At 46.3% G+C, this 23,492-nt stretch overlaps 1 protein-coding gene across 1 annotated transcript in view; it reads right to left on the bottom strand.

The window, feature by feature from the left end:
• Window positions 1-17,680, bottom strand: part of LOC146189383 (phospholipid-transporting ATPase ABCA3-like) — a 39,665-nt gene extending 21,985 nt beyond the window's left edge. The window contains exons 1-5 of the mRNA XM_084605255.1: window positions 17,368-17,680; window positions 12,304-12,627; window positions 10,345-10,433; window positions 6,852-7,007; window positions 4,807-5,044 (exon numbers count right to left, since the gene is read on the bottom strand). Coding sequence (XP_084461381.1) covers window positions 4,807-5,044; window positions 6,852-7,007; window positions 10,345-10,433; window positions 12,304-12,627; window positions 17,368-17,680 — 1,120 coding nt within the window. The remainder of the gene's footprint in view (window positions 1-4,806; window positions 5,045-6,851; window positions 7,008-10,344; window positions 10,434-12,303; window positions 12,628-17,367) is intronic.
• Between the last annotated feature and the right edge of the window lie 5,812 nt (window positions 17,681-23,492).

Below are 23,492 nucleotides of genomic sequence, written 5' to 3'. Positions count from 1 at the left end.
CGAGTAGTTGCGCGTTTTCTGACCTCGAATCAATCAGCACATCTTTCCAAGTTTTCCAGGTGCTTCAAGCCACGCTCAGCTAAACAAGCTTTCAGCTCGCTAAATTTAATCACGTATTCTTGCTTTCTTCGAGTTTAACAAAAACTTGCCAGTCAATCGTGAGCGCTCAAAATTGGTTCGCGAGGGTCGCCTCTGTAAAGGCAAAACATTGCTGATGTTTTTCTCTTTTTTTTTTGCCAATCACACTTCCTTAAGAAGTATTCCATACTGAAAGTTTAATCAGAAACGTGCGCTCTTTAGTTTGGCATCAAAGAAGAGAAATCGAGCTTGAAGGTTGCGGCGTGCTTTTGAAATTTAAGGCAAAGGGACGATAAACAATACCAGTGTAATAAAATGGCTAGCAGCGTTATTATAAGTATCACTGAAAAACTTTCAGACTTCCACAAAGGTGTAGTGCCCCCGCCGGGGTGGCGCAGTGGTTACGACGCTCGACTACTGTTCCCAAGGACGCGGGATCGAATCCCGGCCTCGGCGGCAGCTTTTCGGTGGAGGCGAAAAGCAAGGCGTCCGTGTGCTGTGCGATGTCAGTGCACGTTAAATAACCCCAGGTGGTCGAAATTTCCGGAGTCCTCCACTACGGCGTCTCTCATAGCCTGAGTTGCTTTGGGACGTTAAACCCCACAAACCAAACCAAACCAAACCAAACAAAGGTGTAGTGGTGCCGGCAGCCTTAGCTCGCGGGCACCATTCACTTTCCACACTGGCTTTGAACATGTTTCAATCTCAGGCAGCCTTGACACGTTAATTCCGTAACACAGTCAGCAGGGTTCGTATGATCGCTTACTTTATTACCGTAGCCAACATCCAGCGAAAAATGAGCCACTGCGACAGTGTATTGGTGGAAACTGCAGGGCGCAAGATATATCCCACAACCACGGACGCCTAGACCACCTTGTCTCGGGTGGTTGCTCCTGACCCTGCGGGGCTGGGACTGGTAGGCGACTGCGCTTGCGGCGGGGGAGGCTGACACCATATTTTGTAGGCCGTCATTGCACCCGCTACCGTTTCAGTGGCGGACGACGGCTTTTACCACACGCGTCTTTCTCCCCCTTTTCTTTTTCTTTCTTCTCCATTTTCTCTTCTGCCCGCACGAGGCAGCGGAGGTGGCTAAACTACAGAGCCAGTAGCCAGCCCGTGCATTTTCTTTTCCTTCTTCCCTCAGACGCGACGACAACGACAACTTGTAGTGGTTGGTTGGTTGGTTCACAGGAAGGGAAAGGCGCAGTACCTGTCACACTCGCTCTGTGGACACTTAACTGATTTATTTATACGAAGGGAAAGGCGCGGTAACTGTCTCACTTGTTTTCTGTGGACACCGCAACCGCGCCGTAAGGGAAGGGAGGAAGGTGGGAGTGAAAGTGGAAAGAGAAAAAGAGGAGCCATAGTGGAGAGCTACGGAGTAATTTCGACCGTCTGGGGATCTTTAACGTGCGCTGACATCGCACAGCACACGGACGCCTCTTCGTTTCGCCTCCATCGAAACGCAGCCGCCGAGGTCGGGTTCGAACCCGGGTACTCCGGCACAGTAGTCGGGCGTCTTACCACTGAACCACCCCGGCGGGGCTCTGTGGACATTTGAACCGCGCCGTAAGGGAAGGGATGAGGGTGGGAGTGAAAGTGGAAAGAGAGGTGCTTTCACAAATTTTGAAACGAAAACTTCACTATGGTGCCCCGCCGGGGTGGTGCAGTGGTAAGACGTCCGACCACTGTGCCGGAGTTCCCGGGATCGAATCCCGGCCTCGGCGGCTGCGTTTCGATGGAGGCGAAACGAAGTGGCGTCCGTGTGCTGTGCGATGTTGGTTGGTTGGTTGGTTGGTGCGCGGTTCAGGTGTCCACAGCGCAAGTGTGACAGATACTGCGCCTTTCCCTTCCTATGAACCAACCAACCAAAACACTATGCTAGCCAAAGTTGGGTGGCTTCTTGGCTTGTTTATTCATAGCTTCAAGACACGTCTAGCGCTCGTGGTGTACCTTTCTGTTCTGGTGTCCTCGTATTTTGTTACGCTACAGTCTCTTAAACCTAGGAAAATTGAAGGTCACCGTGGCAGGGCGTTTCACCTTCAATTGACCTGTGGCCTTAACAGAATTAAGCGTAGGTCATCACAATTTCGTAAGAGTCCACCAAACATTATACTGCGCCTTCTTTTCCCCAAAGCCTAGCTTCAACATACAAATATGTTGCCCCGACATGGTTACTCGTGGCACCATATTTACAAAATATATCTATAAAAGTATGGGGTGCCTTTCTTTAACCACAACATAACTCCTCTACCCGTTTCAAGCCCCGCCGAGGTGGTGGAAGCAGGAGGGACGTAGGGTGGCTGGTCTTGGCCCTGATGGGGCCGGGATAGGTAGGTCGCATCCGCTTGCGGCGGGGGCTAGCATGCCACTGAATTTTTATCTGTTGTAGGCCGTCTTTGCACCCGCCACTGCTTAGATGGTGGACGACGGCTGTTGCGGCGCGCGTCTTTCTCTCTCTTCTTTTTCTTTCTTCTCTACTTCCTCTCTTCTGTCCTCACGAAAAAGCGGTTGGTTGTTTCACAGGAAGGGAAAGGCGCAGTATCGTCACACGATCTGTGGACACCTGAACCGCGATGTGGGAGTAAAGGTGGAAAGACAGAAAGGTGAGCCATAGTGGAGGGCTTCGGAGTAATTTCGACCACCTGGGGATCTTTAACGTGCGCTGACATTGCACAGCACACGGACGCCTCTTCGTTTCGCCTCCATCGAAACGCAGCCGCCGTGGTCGGGTTCGAACCCGGGAACTCCGGCACAGTAGTCGGGCGTCTTAAAACTGCACCATCCCGGCGGGAGGTGGCTCAGAGTACTCCCCAGATGGGGCTGGGACAGGTGGGTCACCGCCGCTTGCGGAGGGGGCTAGCCTGCCACATTTTAACTGTTGTAGGCCGTCATTGCACCCGCCACCTTTTGGGTGGTGGACGACGGCTGTTGTTGCGAAGCGCGTCTGTCTCTACCTCTTCTTTTTCCTTCTTCTCTATTTTCTCTTCTGTCTGCACGAGGCAGCGGAGGTGGCTCAGCTTCAGAGCCAGTAGCAGGCCCGTGTATTTTCTTTTCCTTCTTCCTACAGCCACAACAACAACATCAGCTACAGAGCCAGTAGCAGGCCCGTGCATTTTCTTTTCATTCTTCCTACAGCCACAACAACGAGGGGGCAGAATGATCAAATGCGAGACTACCGTGCCGGAGTATCCGGGTTCGAGCCCGACCGCCGGCGGCTGCGTATCGATTCAGGTGAAAGGGGAGGCATCCGTCTACTGTGCGATGTCAGTCCACATTATCTGCCCAGGCGGTCAAAATATTTCGAAGCCCTCCGCTACGGCTCCTCTTTCTCTCTTTCCAGTTTCACTCCCACCTTCCTCCTTTCCGTTGCGATGCGGTTCAGCTGTCCGCAGGAAAAGGGTAACAGATACTGCGCCTTTCCTTTCCTGTAAACCAATTTGTTATTAAGGCGAAATCCTTGATGTCTCGTAGCCCCTCGGTCGGCAAAAAATTATAAGGGTCACTTTGAGCCATTAAAGTGCGATGAGGCGAAAGCCTTATTGCACGGTGGTTTCAAATCCTCGGCACCTGTTCCTCTCTTTAGAAGCGAAAGCTTCATTTGCCCGGATGCAGCGATTTCGCCGTGGCACCAATTTCTCCCGTCGTTACACCGCTTTTTCTAATTTCACTCATCTTTCCCTTACGGCCGGGTTCAGGAATCTACAGAACAAGTGTGACAGATACTGCGGCTTTCGTTTCCTACGAACCAATTGAGAAAAAGGAAGAGTCCTGGGTTGTGCCAGCGCCATCTACTAGATGGCGCTGGCACGCCTGCGTTGATGTTATGTTTGAGATAATCACTCCTCTCTATCTTCACAATAGCAAGGCACGAAGTTTTAGAAACAAAAAAAAAACAAAGTCTAGAAGCATGTTGTGATCTAATTAAATCATCACTGAGACAGTGATTAGCTATTTCAAGAAGTGCAAAACATCGCAAGTTAGGCAGAGGTTGGTCTAGGTGGTAGCTTTTGGGTCAATGAAGGTCAGAGTAGTAGTTGGCAATGGTATAAAACTGCTAGTTTTAGAAACCTAGGAAAACACTATGTTCACAGCTATCCCAGACTTTTTGCAATCCCCACTATGTTTGAAATGACTAAGCAAAAATTCATTACGGCATTCAAGCCACGAAAAATCTAGAACACATCAAAAGACACAGCGCACGACAGACCTGACCAAAGGACCCGACCGACCAGAGACACCGGCCAGACGACCAACCCACTGACCCAGTACAACACGAAACGTAAAGACATCACCCCCGCCTGTGCCGTTTGATGCCGTCTGGGACCCAGCCGTGAAATCCTGACGACCATTGCAGCAAAAGCTTCCTGGGCCAGGCTTCATCAGTCATCATGGTGACAAGTCGTTACCTCCTTTCTCTTGATCCACACATCATCGTCATGTCATAAATCTTATCTACTTTGACTTCGTCCACCGATCGGGACGATCGCTCGGTAGCCCCGAGTAGTGTTACGGGCGATAAAGTGGTGGGCGCTGGCGTTGGCAGGCGCGCTCGCGCTAGGTCAGCCATCATTCATTAAACGTCATCTACCATCGCCATCGGTCATGTTCCTTTCTTTATCGGCTTGCCGCCCCGTAACAATATTCAAGCGCATTTTAGGGTAGGAACCAGCGAGATTCAAAAACATTGTTCAGTTGATACTTCAATGTTCTTAGATCGTTACTTACCCCTCGGAAATATCCAGGCAGCCAGGGTGACCAGCAGTGTGTGGCCAATGTGAAATAAGGTGAAAGAAGTTACCAAAACGATGGGGTCTACGTCGTGAGCGAGTGCTGCTTGCTGTTGAGAATCAGTGTACATCGCCGCAATGGAGATCGCTCCCTCGGTCATTGCGAACACCATGGACGTAAAAAAGTGACCGAGAAAAAATTCGATCTCTGAGAGTCCCATAACACTTTGGTAATCCTGCAGTAAAATAAAATGATGGTAATAAAATGTGACTTACCACAGTACTACGTTTAGAAAGGTTTTTTTTTCTTCTGGGAAAAGTGTTCACATCATTAAAGATATCCAGTATACTATTTCAAATTATGATCCTCTGTATTTTATTTCGCATTTTTGCTGTCAAAAATTACATGTGAGCTGTAACTACGTATCGCAAATAGTCACTGAATAGGTATTAAGTGTGACATGCTCGCCTCGTTTCTTCAGAAAGGCGCGAAACTTATGGAAGCAGAGCTATCTCTTCCTATGGTGAAATTGTCACTGAACAGTGCCTCATTGACGATATATCTGCCGCGGCAGAGTTTCCAGCTTTACCTGCGTAAACACGAAACTTTCTTCACTCTCCCAAACCGCAAATGACGCCCCGCCGGGGTGGTGCAGTGGTAAGACGCCCGACCACTGTGCCGGAGTACCCGGGTTCGAACCCGACCTCGGCGGCTGCGTTTCGATGGACGCGAAGCGAAGTGGCGTCCGTGTGCTGTGCGATGTCAGCGCACGTTAAAGATCCCCAGGTGGTCGAAATTACTCCGTAGACCTCCACTACGGCTCCCCTTTCTCTCTTTCCACTATCACTCCCTCCTTCCTCCCCACCCTTTACGGCGCGGTTCAGGTGTCCACAGAGCAAGTGTGACAGATACTGCGCCTTTCCCTTCCTGTGAACCAACCAATTCTAATTCCAAAATCTCGCGGCTCAAACGACGAGTTGCAGTTGTTTAGCGTATTTCCTCACTCTTTCGAGTTCTTTCTGGCCTCGGAGGTATTTGCACTAGGGGAAACCAATCTTCACCAACTTTTTTTCTTTAAATCGCAGTGCTGATGGTTGGTTGGTTCACAGGAAGGGAAAGGCGCAGTATCATTCACACTTGCTCTGTGGACACCTGAACCGCGCCGTAAGGGTAGGGAGGGATGTTGGAGTGAAAGTTGAAAGAGAGAAAGGGGAGCCATAGTGGAGGGCTACGGGGTAATTTCGACCACCTGGGGATCTTTAACGTGCGCTGAAAGCGCACAGCACACGGACGCCACTTCGTTTCGCCTCTATCGAAACGCAGCCGCCGTGGTCGGGTTCGAACCCTAGAACTCCGGCACAGTAGTCGGGCATCTTACCACTGCGCCACCCCGGCGGGGCTCACAGTGCTGAAAACAATGCATATATGGAACAGAGTTGGGGGCCCCTGTCGTAAGGAATCGCTTTTTATGTAGAAAGAAAAACGGGCACAGACACTGGCGAAATGTTGGTTTCTTGAATTTCAAAGTAAAACTGGATTGGTCCCAAGACGCTGGTATAAATTCGGTTAAAAAAATCGTCCTGAAAGTGCTGCTGAAAGATTTTATACACGTGAACTTCGTAAGGAAAGATGGTGCTTATGGCAGGTAGAGAACTTTCTATGTCTTATTCTGGCGCAGTTTTTTTTTTTCTTGTAATAAAAAACATCTGGGACGTCACCACCACTACCGCTTAAATAGGAAAGTGGAAAACGAGGAGTGCCTCGATATGTACGACTGCAGGAAAATCACTGTCTCCTACCTTCAACATTAGGTGATGTAGAGTTGCTGAATAGCTAGCTATGAAATTCAACAAGGTTGACGACTGGGCACGTTGGTAGGGGTTCATACTTAACCAGACAAAGGACGAGACACAGGAAAGCCTTGTCGTGTCCTCTTCTTTCCTGTGTCTCGTCCTTTGGCTGGTTAAGTATGAATGGCTAGCTCTCGAAGCACTTTAATACAAGCGCAGTTGCAAGCCGTAAAAGCTGCCTTCTCTACTTACTGCCAGCCCAGAACTGAACTCCTGTTCTATTGCATTTATCCGGCGCACCAGTGGAACCAGGAACGCGAAGAACAGGGCGATGGGAACAGTCGGTCGATAGCTGAACCAGAGGCGGGGGTCGGAGATATTCACGGGCGGCATTGATTGAATCGTCACCTGCAAAGTAAAACAAAGCGTGAGCTCTGATTCGACTAAGGAACACGCAAGTAGACCAAAAGCATTAGCATTCTGAAGGGGCGCAATTCATTCCATCAATACACGTTTCTCTATGGAATTCTACGGACCACCTTCTCTACTCGGAAATTTATTCCTAGACTTGGACACATCATGCACTGAGTTGTGCTGTTTTCGAGCCCTAAAAATATATTTGTGAGCCTCAATTACAGACACAAGCAGACCTATCAACATGCCAGTAAATGGGTAACAGAAGAAATTCGACAGGAATTCTTGGTTCAAGATGTCAATCAATAACTATTTCTATTTTATTCAATGTTTTCTTATCATGATCATTAAAATCTTGGTTTAAGAGGTCAGTCAATAACTACTTCTATATTATTTAATGTTTTCTTGTCATCATCATTTACTTATTTCATCTTAAGTGCCATTGACAGGGCATTTTAGTGGAGGGAGACTAATCTGCAGCCCCAAAAAATAAACTTGTGAACGTAAATGGTACACAGAAGTAGCCCGAGCTGTACAGACAACAAATGCATAGAAATAACATGTGAATGAGTAGGTAAAATAGAAGCCTTCGAGAGGAATTGTTGGGTTAAGAGGTCAGTCAATAACTTTGTATTTATGGAGGAGGCAGAGAACTAATTAATGGAACCATGAATGCGCAGTAAAACATCGGCAAAAGCAAACGTCGGGATACTGTTAAGGTGCTCAGAAAATGTTTTGAAATAGACATACTCTTGCTATCTTACGATTGGATTTATGAAGTTGCACCAAGAGAGAATTTCATATTCGTAACACTCAGGCGAGAATTATAAGTTTACGTTAAAACCGAGCAGGTCAGTTTTTGAAAGGCCTCTAAAAAAACACTCTTGCCTGTTGTTGTTCTTGTTGTTTTATCTTTGTGATCTCTATACACTCAGTTCTGCTTAACTGTAGTCTGCGAAGGTGCAGAAGAAATGACTGTATATTAAGCCCTTAGCCAAAAATCAGCGAGCACGCAGCCTTTCCGCAAAAAGAGTACTTAAACTGCATCTCTAAACGGTTCTCTAAATAGACGGCAATGTCCGGACGGCACTCAAGGCCTACTTTAAGGAAATGAATTAGTTGCGTTAATCTGTCACATCAGCGACTCGTAGCTTTCCTCGCAAATATTTTCGCATACATGGTGCCTATTTTCTATAGTTATTTTCCAAATATCAGACAAGGCCACCCTTCACTTAGCCCAAACAACCTGCTTTAACTCGTATTCCAAGGCCTATATCTTAAGTTATCACCTAATTAACTATTCTTTTCTACAGCACAATTCCTTTACCTAATTAATATGAAAATACTATTATGAACTTAAAGTCACAATTTATCTGATGATTTGTTTACTTTCATTTCCACCTATTATTTCACAGCCCTCTCGAGCAATCCAAATTTTTTCGGCACGTCGAAACTGTAAAGCCGGGTTGTTTGGTGAACGGAATACTAACTAAAGACGTTCGATCAAAATAAAGAGTAGAATTCTTCAGCTAACTTCCGGTTTGCACCTTCTAAGTCATGGAGTGAACTCTTATCGTAATTTCTTCAACCAATGAGCCTTTAGAGGCAAGATCTATTTTCCAAGTTCTGTTGTTTTATAACTCGCATTATTAGAAGGAACCATTATCAAGAATTTGGAGCAGGTGCAAGCTGGCGCCGCAAGCGAAACGGTCTGCTGCTTAAATGTAACAAGTCTTGTGTTTATTACGCCTTACGGCAATGATAAGATGCTACGTACTTAAACTAGCATTTAGCTCCAGCATAACTTTTTTTATCACACGTCACGCCAATGGTATCTCGACGTCTCATCCAACGGTAGTCACGAGACCATTAGAATAATAACTGGAAGCAACGGCGGAAATTATATATCTCAAGGGGTCAAAAAACTCTCTGCAAAGCAATTTACACCACTCGCAGCTCGATCTTTATTCAAACGGTTAGAATATGACAGGTGAATAACTTTAAGTATTCGCCGCCGTCTTTTGGGGAACTGACGGGAAAAGTTTCTCGAGTGACTATTTTACATTGTGGTTACGTCAACTCATTCTAATAGGCTATAAACCAATATGTCTGCCTACAGTGTACGATCAATACACCGCACGAAAAATAAATACAGTGCAGTCCACCTATAACGATACCAGATATAGCGACATATCGCTTGTAACGATAAAATTCTTGACATTTATCATTTTTCCCATTTCCCCATGTAAACCTAAACCAGATATAACGATCGATTATCGGCGGTACATCAGATACAACGATACCTTTATCGCCGCCCAATAGGTGTTTACCACGAAAATTTGACTGAATATTCAATAAAAGATATAATATTAAGAAGGCAATGACGTGAAAACTCGACATATGCGGCGAAGACAGAAGAAAATGAGCACTATCATCATCGCAATCGCAGCCGCCTAAAGGGTGCTGCTGCGATTTTAACTATCATCAAGGCTGGGGATGGTCCTTCAGTTCATCCAGCCGCTAATCGGTTTCGTGCACACAAAAAAGACTGCCGCCAGCGTACACGCTACAGGAAGCGATGCTCACAGCGATTGTCAAGCTTCAGCTGCTGCTCAAGCGAGCGCGAATTTCCGACTTCTTTAAGTATGCTCAAGTTATTTTATGGCTATCGATAAAGTGTTTAGTGCTCAGTACGATGATTAGCGTTGTTCAACACGATTTACTCATCGCTATTAGTAGGCAAGCCTACGTGCATAGGAAAATACGTGGGTGTGCTTCTTTTTTTCTTCTTTTTTTTTTTTGCCGGTCCAAATATAACGATCATCGGTTATAACCATTGGATTTTCAGGTTTTCTTAATATTGCATAAGTGGACTGCACTGTAGTAAAACGGACCCTTCGGTTACGACAATGCATTTTTTTTTTACAGACAAAAAAAAGCGCGGTTATTTTCCTGTCATGCGTCTCACGTAAAAAGTGCATCACACAATTTTTTTTTTCCTATTCTCGCGTATTTAACAGAGTATGTGCGCTTCATAGTGCATAACTGTGGCTCCATCCCTGCTGTCCAAGGCTCTACATACAAGTTCTGACAATAACGTTTGAGTTCTAAACGTCATTACCAGAACTGTGAGTTCTGTGGCTTAAAATTTCTCGTAATAATTCAGGATACTGGAGTTGAAAACGGTTGATGCAATAAATAAAACATAACGGCCATGGTGCTTATAGCGTCGCGTCCAAATATTAGACCGGTATATTCATGATACTCAATGAATCGACTCAGTGTAGTTACTTTAGTGAGTCTGCAATAAATTGCATTATTTCCGACTCACATTTGGTAGCTCTTCCTTGGAACGAAAAGCTTCATGTTGCAGATTCACGTGAGTCCGGTCGATGGCGTACTGAAACTTAGCTGCGGCGTCTGCAAAGCGAAATGCACCACCCACAAATGAGATGTACAGAGAGCAAGGGCTTAAACAATACAGGATGAACGGATGACAGGACAAGCGCTAGTTAAAAGACAGCTAGGACAACTTCGAAGACTTTAGCATAGGTCATATATTGTGTCAGCAAAACGATATCATCCTCTTTATCTGCATGCAGCCCACAAAGGCCGGGTTCCTTGAGAGACGTAGCCGAAACAAGACAAATTCTAGCCGCACATCACGACACTCCCGTCCGCACATAGCGATCACCTTGAGCCCCTGGGACAGATAGAATACACTTTCATCCGCCGACGTACCCCAAGCCCTTTCCCGGACACTAGTAGAACGTTCCGTTGAATGCTGTCATGGTAGTACGGCGAACTTGGAACCGTCATCTATGGTCCTGGACAAGTGCTTCAGAGGTCGTCATCGCAGCTAGATGAGGTGAATCGCATGAAGGCATGCCATTATTTTCTTGCGAGGCACTAAAACATAGAGACCCCACTTTCATGATAAGCATGTTAATGTAGCGCTTACGGCTTGGTCAACCCACTTATGTCCTGGCCACCATTCCCATACACTTTCTATCGCTATCATTCCTGCCATTGTTCCTGAGGCAACAACTGGACTCGCCACTGTCAGCACCCAAGCTCCTTTCACTATCAGCAACTCCATGACTGCAGTCGGTACCATAGTGAATATCTTCTTCTGTGCACAGCATCTTTGAGCACTCCTCTTTCCCTTTTAATCATTTCCTACCCTGTTTTCATGCTTACGTGGGGGTGCCCTGCAAGAGTTGTCACGCCCTACCGTTCACGAAAGCACAGACCGAGCCTGCCTCCTCTAAGTTAGACATGAGTAACTCCCTCCTCTTTCCATGACATCAGTCATCATCATCACAGTTCAAACCTATTACTCCCTTTCCCTCACAAGTCGTCTAAGCTTCAACAGAGCATGTGGATTCATTTACATTCCAAACTTTCACCCCCTTATACGCCTTGACCCAGTACCGTAGTGGAGGGCTACGGGGTAATTTCGACCACCTGGGGATCTTTAACGTGCGCTGACATCGCACAGCACACGAAGAAGCGTTCGTGTGCTGTGCGATGTCAGCGCACGTTAAAGATCCCCAGGTGGCCGAAATTACCCCGTAGCCCTCCACTACGGCTCCTCTTTCTCTCTTTCCACTTTAACTCCCACCTTCCTCCCTTCCCTCACGGCGCTGTTCAGGTGTCCACAGAAAACGAGTGAGACAGTTACCGCGCCTTTCCCTTCCAGTGAACCAATTATTCACCACGTGCCTTTCCTCTGAACGCTTGCCACTGCGGCCCATCGAGCGAGCAAACGAGGCCCCCAAAGCCTAAGGGCTCCTGGCCACCTAGCGAGGAAGCCCCTGCCTGACTTCCTCTTTTAATCCTCCTCCTCCTCAGCCCCACCCCACTAACATGGTAGACCTTACCTCATTCGGCGCAGCTTTTCGATTGAGGCGAAAAGCGAGGTGCCCGTGTGCTGTGCGATGTCAGTGCACGTTAAAGAACCCCAGGTGGTCGAACTTTCCAGAGTCCTCCACTACGGCGTCTTTCATAGCCTGAGTTGCTTTGGGACATTAAACTCCGCAAACCAAACCAAACCAAACTTCAGAACCTATCCCGGCGTCCTGACCGGAGATATTGTTTCGACGCCAGACCCTAATGCAATGCCCCACAGACACGTGTCGTGGATGGACACGTCTCACGAACACAAGGTTTCCACCATGGGCCTAGAAAGGCTTTCGTCTTATAAACCTCTAGCACTAGGCTTACGACTTTGAGAGAACGAGTGTTCGCTATCACGCATGTTACCTCTATTTGCATGTCACAAACTCACCAAGTACGAAGTCCACTGGTTTACTTGCGCCCAGGGGATAGGCCCTTTGCAGTCTCCTGGTCTCATCACGCGCAATCGACTGGAACTCACTTCCCGGTTGCTGATTCGACAAGAACAGAGTGTATTTGAGGCTTGGAAGCAGCGTTCCAGGCTCCTGGTAAAAGGCCACACATAGGATCCAGGGCTTGTATCCCGCAAGAGAACAGGTGCGTAGCACATCGGTGCGATTGACTGCCTTGTATATTGTGTCCTGGCCCTCCTCAGTGTCTGCGACTGCATAAAATTTGGCAAGTTTTCCTATCAAGAACTTTCCTACACACGCCCCTGCAAATGAAAAATGAATCTCACGTTGGCTTCACGCATGTAATCCCGGTTAAACGAACTGCTGGATAAGGTGAATATGCGCCATCACAGTGGACGACCACTCAGTATGGCATGCTGCATTAACATCAGGCGTGACGTCGCTGCATGCAAGCCGATTGGTAAGTTTGCAAGTTATACTAAAACAAAACGATGAGGCCAGGTCTTGAGCTTTCTCCCATCTCTGCTTGTTCAATACTGTTCGCTATTTTTTTCTTGTACATTTTTTCCACACCCGTCACTTTAATACTTCACCTTAGCATCCTCAAAGATGCCCTAAATTTCATCCTCTCACTTACCACCAAAGCAGTTTCATAAATCTATAATAGATTTCATTAGCTCATAATCTTGCCTCAATTAATTACGACCTTCAGAATGACTTTCATAAGTATACAGTGAAAAACAGCGGTTTACATACCTCAACATTTGCGACTAGTTTGGTCGATTGCCGGTTCTGTTTTACAAGATTTAATGTTCCAAAGCTACTCGGACTTAATAGTCCCAGTAGGAAGACGCTATAGTGGAGGGCTAATATAATCTCTCCCACCTGATAAACTACTCTAGAGTGCACGTTCCAAAGCTACTCGGGCTATAAGAAAAACACTGTGGTGGAGGGCTAATATAATCTCTCCCACCTGATAAACTACTCTAGAGTGCACGTTCCAAAGCTACTCGGGCTATAAGAAAAACACTGTGGTGGAGGGCTAATATAATCTCTCCCACCTGATAAACTACTCTAGAGTGCACGTTCCAAAGCTACTCGGGCTATAAGAAAAACACTGTGGTGGAGGGCTAATATAATCTCTCCCACCTGATAAACTACTCTAGAGTGCACGTTCCAAAGCTACTCGGGCTATAAGAAAAACACTGTGGTGGAGGGCTAATATAATCTCTCCCACCTGACAAACTACTCTAGAGTGCACGTTCCAAAGCTACTCGGGCTATAAGAAAAACACTGTGGTGGAGGGCTAATATAATCTCTCCCACCTGATAAACTACTCTAGAGTGCACGTTCCAAAGCTACTCGGGCTATAAGAAAAACACTGTGGTGGAGGGCTAATATAATCTCTCCCACCTGATAAACTACTCTAGAGTGCACGTTCCAAAGCTACTCGGGCTATAAGAAAAACGCTGTGGTGGAGGGCTAATATAATCTCTCCCACCTGATAAACTACTCTAGAGTGCAGGGACAAAACAGAGTAGACGTGATAGAACTTGAGCGCTCGGAATCGCAGTCAGTGTATGCGTTGTTGTTGTTGATGTGGCTGTAGGAAGAAGGAAAAGAAAATGCACGGGCCTGCTACTCGCTCTGTAGCTAAGCCACCTCCGCTGCCTCGTACAGACAGAAGACAAAATAGAACAGAAAGAAAAGGAAGAGGGAGAGAAAGACGCGTGCCGAAACAACAGCCGTCGTCCACCACCGAAGCGGTGGCGAGTGCAATGATGGCCGACAACAGATAAAAATTCGGTGGCAGGCTAGCCCCCGCCGCAAGCGGCGGTGACCTACCTGTCCCAGCCCCATAAGGGGAGTATTCCTTCGCCTCATTCAGGAACGATAGCATATCGGAGAGATTGCGATGAAAGCGTTCGGTAAGATCGTTCATTTGCAGGGGGTAGGCGGATTTTTTCTGGTGAGCGGTGTTTGCAGCATGAAGAACTTCGGCCATGAGTGCATTGAAGAAGGACCTGCCGCGATAGGAGAGGAAAATACGAGGAGCTCCACGTCGCATAATAATGTCTTCAAGGAAAAAGTTTGCTAACTCCGCAGAGAAACCAAGACGGTATAGCTGCGGTTTCGGCATATTGTATGAGGTCATTGGTAAAGGGCCGTATAGGTGACTTTCCCTGTTAATGACTGGTCACAGTACAATGCCTAAAGATACTACTCTGGAAACTTTTCAAACGCCTCTTCCGCCCTATGCATATACCATGGAGTAACGCCGAATGCATGCATGAAGGCAATATTAAATGATGGCAAGATTACTTTACAGTCCATGAAGGTAATATGCGAGCTTCTTAATTATACATACTTTTCAGCAACCTGAATCACGATCTGAATTTTGTCTTCAATCGAGTACGTTTTCAAAAGACAGTCTGTTATTCTTGATAATTTAGGATCAAGGTTGCCCTTAATCTTACCTCGCTAAATATTTTCAGTTACACCCAGTAGGTAAACAACCTTTGCTTCTTCATGTTTTGACATCATTTAGTTTATGGGTTAGTATGCTATCATCTGTCTATACTTACTGTACGCTTCATGCCAGTGTGCATTATGTACGCCGGGAAGCAAGTTTTCCTAACGCAATATCTTTCACAACCGTGAACCCGTTTGCAGTCACTTGATCCTCATCTGCATTTTCCCTCTCTGTCATCCTTGAATTTGCATGCCCCGTACTTACTGTAGCTTCCTCGTTCTCAATTTTCTAGACATCGCACTCTATATGATTAATGTTTTCATCAGCTAATGCGCAAATTCGCACAGAATGTGTTATTTGGAATTGAAATTTGTCTTTACTTCTTTCAAAAAGAAACGGGAAGCCAAGGAAAGAAGTCGCAGACCTGACTTTAGGTCCCTACTAAACAAAGCAGCACATCCCTCTGCCGGACATAAAATATAAACCGAGCATAATGCAACTTCATTTACAAAGCATAAACGATATATCAAAAAATTGTAGCGGCATATGCACTCATTTGGGCATTGAAATCAAGAGATCACATTCTCAATAACATGCATTTCATGCCAGCAATGTTTATACAAAGACAGAAACAAGGTTGAACATTGAGAAAAGCTGAACTATAGCATCTACTATTCATAAAACTATTAAGAATACACATTAAAATGTTATTTTATCCTGTACCACACTGGCTAAAGAACGTAACGGGTTTCCGGTTTTTGCCTTTTATTGCGTACCGAAGGCCAAACGCGTGAGAACATCTCAGGCATCAGTTCCGGACTCCATGAAAGAAATGTAGCAATAACACCTGGACCGAGACAGGATGGGCATGATCTGTGCGAGTGTTCTAACGATACTAAAAAGAGTGTCTAATTTTTTCTGACGTTGCCGGTCTGTAGCCTAAATGTATGATGCTAGCTCGTGCAGTCGGAGGGACACGTTTGGGACGTTCAAGACAGGAGTTGTTTTCGTTTCGAAGAGTTAGTTTTCGCCCATATACCTAACATTGTTGATTCGTTGAAACCTCCTCATGCTTTGAGGCTCATCCAGTACTAGCCGTACCCCATGTCGCTTGTTTGATGCCTATGGATTTGGTTCGCAATCATTACACTTATACTTCTTCTTTATTCATTGATCAGATATCCATGCTCCAACGACTTAGGGCAGGCTACGCTAAGGTTAGCTGGAAAGAGTCTGCAATGTTATTTGAAATCATTTGCCTCCTTGGAATGTCTAACAGTGTCCTGCTCAGATACATTGCCTTCTACTTCTATTGCGTTTTTGATCATTATATTCATAACGTTATCATGCTTTGACCCAACGCAACCGTTCTCTTTGGTAAGAAATGAATATATCATCTCGATACACTTGTAATTCTTGCCGCTAACAATATTATGTGCTCATTTCGCGCCAGTTTCCTCCGCGCTCTTTTCAAATGTCGCTCATTCTAAATCCTTACTCAGTGGGCTGTCCCTACTACTCAACATGCCTAACCCCACTTCATTCTGCTAGGTTATCTAGCCTCAGTGGTTCAGTGGTTATGGCGTTGAAGTGCTGAACGCGAGGATGCGGGATCAAATCCCGGCCGTGGAGGCCGCTTTTCTATGTAGGTGAAAAGCGAGGTGACCGTCTACTGTGCAATGTCAGTGCGCGTTAAAAAATTTGAAGAGATGGAAATTATCGGAGCCCTCCACTACGGCATCCGCCATAGCTGATGTTGTTAGCACAATAAAAAAACCATACATCATACAGTATCATTCTGCGCAGTGCCAAAATTGACGTTTAGTTTCAAGGCGATTTCATTTCGGTCAACAGGCCAGAGATTTCTTAACGTCCGTCCTTTCCTCTACCATTTTCGGAAGAACGTTTCTGTGAGTCTTGCAATCTCCAGCTCTGCAAAATTTATTGGATCTACCGCCTCCAGTAAAACGGGCGCCTACACCGTTGCATTCAAATTATGTTTTCCTCCCTGTTTCATCCCTGCATCCCCCAAGTACAGTGCTCGACCCGTTTCACTTTCCTCATTGTAGATTCTATTTTTCAATCATTCTTTCCGCTACCACGTAGTCTTGGCTGGGTATCGGTACATGGAAAAATAACGTTATAACCTTTCACATCGTTATAGGACCGCGCTTGCACGCTCTTTTAAGATTCTTTCGTTAAACGTTTCCAAGTTCATACTACAATTGCAGATATTTTGGGTGCTCCACTGCTCCACGTTTACTCCCAAGATCTAATAGAGAAAGAGAGAGAGAAAGGTGTGGGGGGGGGAGGAGGGGGGGGGGGGGGGCAAAGGAAGAAGATGACTACGCAGCACAAAAGAAAACAGCAAAACATTGAGAGAGTGCCTGAAATCAGAAGGCAAAGCAACGTTTTGGCAATGGGGCTTATCCCATTGTCGAAATTTTGGTTTGCCTTCTGAGTCCCTTTGTAGAAGCGTTGGTATGGTTGCACTCCGTAGAAGCGGTAGTGTGCCATCAAAAACGCAAAGCTTCAAGAGTCATGCATAAGCCGTATAGAAATTACGTACGTGAAGATTTCCGCTGAGAAAAATCTGGCTTTGGCTGCAATGCTTCCAGGTCACCGACCATGGTTCGTAGTAGGCGCTCGTGGTAGCTCGTGTTCGGGCCAAAAACTACCTGCTGCGGAGGGCTGGGCATGAGATCGTCAGCTCGCCACTCCTCAGGCTCCGCATTCAGTTTTCCGAGTAGTTCTGTGTCTTTGACGCCCGACATTATTAAACCTACGTAGAGGAGCTCGAGCATGGTGTACACGTAGTGACGACGCACCGCCTGGATGTACACGGTACGCCACAAAAACGTGCCTAATTTCCGCAGCAGCATCGCCCGGCCGTACAAAGTGTGGGCGTTTCCCCTCGCGTCTGGTTCCACTTCTTGGCAAGGATTACAGTCAATGAGCAGGTGCTTTGGCGTCGCTCAGCGGCAAATTATCCTGGTGATATAAAAAGAATCAGATATTTCATGGCTCTTAAAGGACATCAGTGACTTTATGGTAGTATTTTTTCGATGGTAGTATTTTTGTGCCTCTCTCCCGCAATGCGGTACATGCTTGCTCGGCAGCAGAGCTTGCATCTTTGCTCAGAAAAGATTTCTCTGCGGGCGAAAAATACACGACTCACTTGACTATAAAAAGAGGCCTAAGAGACTACACAGTCTCTGTAATCACCATTTTTAAGCAAATGGCACTGTTTATACTATGAAACGTAGTCCCCCTTGGCTATATGTGTGTGTGTGTGTGTGTGTGTGTGTGTGTGTGTGTGTGTGTGTGTGTGTGTGTGTGTGTGTGTGTGTGTGTGTGTGTGTGTGTGTGTGTGTGTGTGTGTGTGTGTGTGTGTGTGTGTGTGTGTGTGTGTGTGTGTGTGTGTGTGTGTGTGTGTGTGTGTGTGTGTGTGTGTGTGTGTGTGTGTGTGTGTGTGTGTGTGTGTGTGTGTGTGTGTGTGTGTGTGTGTGTGTGTGTGTGTGTGTGTGTGTGTGTGTGTGTGTGTGTGTGTGTGTGTGTGTGTGTGTATGTGTGTGTGTGTGTGTGTGTGTGTGTGTGTGTGTGTGTGTGTGTGTGTGTGTGTGTGTGTGTGTGTGTGTGTGTGTGTGTGTGTGTGTGTGTGTGTGTGTGTGTGTGTGTGTGTGTGTGTGTGTGTGTGTGTGTGTGTGTGTGTGTGTGTGTGTGTGTGTGTGTGTGTGTGTGTGTGTGTGTGTGTGTGTGTGTGTGTGTGTACGTGTGCGTGCGTGCGTACGTGCGTGCGTGCTCAAAACGAGCATGATTATAAAGGGTTTTTCCTACCAGGCACGCTCACGACAACAAATTCCCTCCCAGTTTTGGAACTGGAGTGCAACATTCATCCATTTCTGAGGGGTAGACTTGCGCAGCGTGGCTTCCCTTCCCTTGCAGTGTAGTGGCTGCGGCTCGCGTGGGCGAAGTGAATTTGATGACAGTAACAAAATCAAAGCTTTGTAAGCCAGCGAGCTAAGAGCGCTTGCTTGACAAACGCAGTCCATAACCGCTAGCGAGAACGAAACTGTGATGCGGAAGTTGCCATCTCAGGAAACAATGAACGTGGCACTCCTTTTGAAAAGCGAGAGAACGAAAGGGAAACAGAGCAGACGCGAAGCTATCTCAAGCCAGTTCAGCACCCGTAACTCCGATACCGAGGGGCAGACTTCTTGAGCAGAGCCGACTTCCACGCGCCCCGCGCTGTTCGCATTTCAATACACGCCAGTAGTTCCGCTAATAGGCGGGATGATAACGAAGTGTATTGGAATGGCAAAATATGTGGGATAAACCAGAGAGTTTTCCTTCAAATTGATAGACACCGAATGTCTATTCCGGATTTCACGTTATGCTCATCGCCTTCCAATGTTTTAATAGAATAAAACGAACAAAAATCAACGAAATGACGTGAGATGAGTTCTGGTGACATGGATCCGAAACCAGCGTCGCGTATTTCGAAGTCAATCGAATGAGTTTCTTCAGAAGTGGCATTTGTTGTGAAGAAGGAGTCTTCAAAAAGTAGCCGCGTAAATAACCGAGCCCCCGGTCGGCATTCCGCATTCTGTTTCATATCGAGCGAACATGTCAATTTACCAGCGCTATTTAACCCAGGACCCCTTTACTGTTTTCAGTGGCCACTTTACTAAATTTATGTGCAGTCTTAGTAAGGCATTTTTTGAGTCTCACTTAATACTACGTTTGTGAGTGTTTATAATTACTCATGTGTAACACTCAAATCGCAAAGTTGAATAATTGTTACTCATTTATAAGCAATTGCTTAATCAGAGAAAAGGAAAACTGTACACTTGATAGAAGACGGAACGTCGTTAATACATATAAGCTGTCGCGTCATCCCTCAATTTTTTATTTGCTTTACAACCTCCTAAAATAATATTTGTAGAAACGTCTGTACTGTTACTTAGTAATAAAGCTTGACTAAAAAAAGCATCAGAAGCCGACCAAATTGACTGTGCTTCGTTGTGTGCAAGATTGAGAAGACTTAAAAGAGCTATAAGCACTAACAGTAACAAAGTAACAGCGGTTAGCAATAAAACATTCAGTCCGATTTAACAAACTAAATACTGTGAAACAGTGCTTTATAGCATACGTTATCAGATTCATTGGTTAATTCTACGAGAATGAAATCCGCATTAGACGAGTCATCGGAAAAACCGTGTAATGGCTGAGAAAACGCTACAGTTATTGCTTGAATTAGAGGAGTTCGGCCTTACACTGATCGTATTTCCGCAAGGCATTTGCGACGGTTCTATGTCGGATGATAAACTTCGATAATTTTGCAGCTAGAACTTGCAAGAGAAACCTCTGCTGTGAGAGAATTACCTCTAATATGAGCTGAAGACTGAGTGACTCCACCTGGCTTTCTCTTTCAAGGGCGCATGATTCCACGAAGTAGCGGCTCACGTCAGTAAATGTGGTATTTACCAGCGAGCATTTATCCCCTCCGTAAGCTCTGTTCGTTCCCTTGGCATACGCAAACGCTAGTCTGGATTGCGTAGCGCCCGAAATCGTCTATGCTGATCATTCCACGTATACTGACAGCGCAGGAAAGCCATAGCAACGGGCACGCCCACGTTAAAACTTATCAGAAGCTCTAGAAATTAGGTTTGAAGCTTAATCTGGTGCGTAAGTCCTCGAAAGAGGGGGAAAAAGATCATTTCTCAGAGCACTCACCTATGTTGGAGGACAAGGTAACTGCCACTCTTCTTCTTCTTCGTCGGTTTCTTTCGATCGCGATTGAGTTTCATGCCGTATTTTGTTCTTCCTTACCTACTTGTAGCCAGCAACTTATAGTGCGCAGGCTGACCTCTGCAGCCTACTGAGGCATATTTTCGCAATGCGCATAAAAATGTCGCAGCGATTAAGACTATCAGCCGCGGCAACTAGTTTTTGCAGCCCAGGCGTCTGCGGCTATTTCTGCATTTACATCGTTTCTAGTTATTTATGCATATTTTAATGCACATTGAGTACTAAAGTTGTTTTCACGATTTCGGAAGTAGCAAATTTCATTTCGTTTTGCATCGTGGTAATGAAATTTGTCAGCATTTACATGTAGCGGAATATTTCGGGCGCAAGAATGGCGTCACATGGTGTCGCATATTGAAAACCGAGGTGGTATTTCGAAACCGACTTTCATATTTTTCCGCGCTTGCTGCCTCGTCTTGGGCTGTTGTGTGGCGTTGTACTACGTTGTAGAACCGATTTTACCGAACCTTCTTTCAAATGCAGCGTTTTGTTGGCATATTGTCTTCTTGGAGCGAGAGGACATACGAATCCATCTCTGCAGCAGAAACGTCGAAGCCATTGTTAGTGTCTTGCAAAACCTCAACGAGTTCATTTGGCCGTCAAGCGTCTATTTAAGCGAGGTGAAACATGAGTTGAGCGCTCCCACAGCTCATCTCATGTTTTGCCTCGCATAAAAGCCTTAGGCTGCTAAGCTGGATGCGTGCAGACCCTCTTTGCACGAAACTAGCCTTATATGGCGACGACCCTTTTTCTGTTGTGTGCAAGCGGCCGTGATGAGGTGGAGGTGAATGTTAATCCTCCCTCTCCAACAAAACCATCTGCAACACCAACGCTGCATTTAAGAAGTTCAGTAAAATCAGTTGTAAAACATGCACAACGCCACAAAGCAAATTAAAACGAGCCAGCAAGTCCGAAAAAAAAAACGAAAACAGGTTTAATGAGAAACGCCGTCTCAGAATTCAATATGCAACACCATGTGGCGCCACTATTGCGCCGGAAATATTAGGCGAGGGGTTCAAGATAATGGAAGTGCGAACTTATCGCCTGTCCAATTAACTCTATAGTCTGTCCCATCCTGCACCCTCCTTTTTGTAGCAAAAGCTACATTGGCCACGATGCAGCGATTTCACCATGGCACTAACCGCCTTTTTCACAAGGCCGCTCTGCGCATGCGCGCCTCTCCCCTGGTTGAAAACAAACCACTAACCCAAGCTGCACATGCGCCGTTCCTGGCCTCCGTGATCGACGCAGCCCTAACTGATCTCGGAAGCCATGTGTAGTTAATATCCTTGACCGGCGCATGCGACAGATGGCGGTAGCTGTCCAGAACACACACAGTCATTTCGCTGACGCCAAGGACGTTTTCAAACAGTAGCAGACGACTTTTCAACCACTCCTAGAGGGCGCCACATTCTGTAAAAAAAGCGGATTTCCACCGTAGTTGCACCTGCTCACTGCCGCTACCTATCAACCACCTCCTCGCCATCTAGCGTGATACAATATCCTCCTTGATACGACCAAAGCTTTTCGCCGTGTGTAAGACAGGCCACCAGTGCGCATGCGCGGAAACCGAAGAGGAGCAACTAGTGTTCTGCGCATAACATCAGAGCGCAGAGCTGTAGAAAAGAGTATGAGCGTAAGAAGGCGAAGAGAGCAGCCGAGACACTCGAAAGGAGAAGCCGTGCGCCTCGCCGTTTGCGCGTATAGCGGCGCTGTATAAAAAGCAATTGGTTCGTCGGCGCCGCCGTATTTGGAGCCATGTAAAGCGAGTCGGAAAAGCTTAAACAAGCCAGGCTTATGCGTTGGAATGAAAACAGGCGAAGGCGACGAGCCAAACAGACCTAGTCAGGCAACCACACTATCTGGACTAGCAATCAAACAGGCTAATTAAAACCTAACCATGCTATGTCTTAGCTTTCGCTACATATATCCTGGCATAGCCGAGCTAAGTCACAGCCAATTGCTTCTTTCTTTCATGGTTTCTTTATTGTTTTTTATATTTTTTTTCTAATGGGAACCCAACGGTGCCTGCCTGTTACAATAGGTATGGCTTCGTCTATCTATCTATCTATCTATCTATCTATCTATCTATCTATCTATCTATCTATCTATCTATCTATCTATCTATCTATCTATCTATCTATCTATCTATCTATCTATTTGCCTGCCTACCGCCTATAAATTGTGTGTGTGTGTGTGTGTGTGTGTGTGTGTGTGTGTGTGTGTGTGTGTGTGTGTGTGTGTGTGTGTGTGTGTGTGTGTGTGTGTGTGTGTGTGTGTGTGTGTGTGTGTGTGTGTGTGTGTGTGTGTGTGTGTGTGTGTGTGTGTGTGTGTGTGTGTGTGTGTGTGTGTGTGTGTGTGTGTGTGTGTGTGTGTGTGTGTGTGTGTGTGTGTGTGTGTGTGTGTGTGTGTGTGTGTGTGTGTGTGTGTGTGTGTGTGTGTGTGTGTGTGTGTGTGTGTGTGTGTGTGTGTGTGTGTGTGTGTGTGTGTGTGTGTGTGTGTGTGTGTGTGTGTGTGTGTGTGTGTGTGTGTGTGTGTGTGTGTGTGTGTGTGTGTGTGTGTGTGTGTGTGTGTGTGTGTGTGTGTGTGTGTGTGTGTGTGTGTGTGTGTGTGTGTGTGTGTGTGTGTGTGTGTGTGTGTGTGTGTGTGTGTGTGTGTGTGTGTGTGTGTGTGTGTGTGTGTGTGTGTGTGTGTGTGTGTGTGTGTGTGTGTGTGTGTGTGTGTGTGTGTGTGTGTGTGTGTGTGTGTGTGTGTGTGTGTGTGTGTGTGTGTGTGTGTGTGTGTGTGTGTGTGTGTGTGTGTGTGTGTGTGTGTGTGTGTGTGTGTGTGTGTGTGTGTGTGTGTGTGTGTGTGTGTGTGTGTGTGTGTGTGTGTGTGTGTGTGTGT

This window comes from Amblyomma maculatum, chromosome 5 (assembly GCF_055883805.1).
Source record: "Amblyomma maculatum isolate TAMU_Amacu chromosome 5, ASM5588380v1, whole genome shotgun sequence".
Taxonomy (NCBI): domain Eukaryota; kingdom Metazoa; phylum Arthropoda; class Arachnida; order Ixodida; family Ixodidae; genus Amblyomma; species Amblyomma maculatum.
The sequence above is the reverse complement of the archived record's forward strand: the minus strand, read 5'-3'. Positions and strand labels throughout refer to the sequence as shown.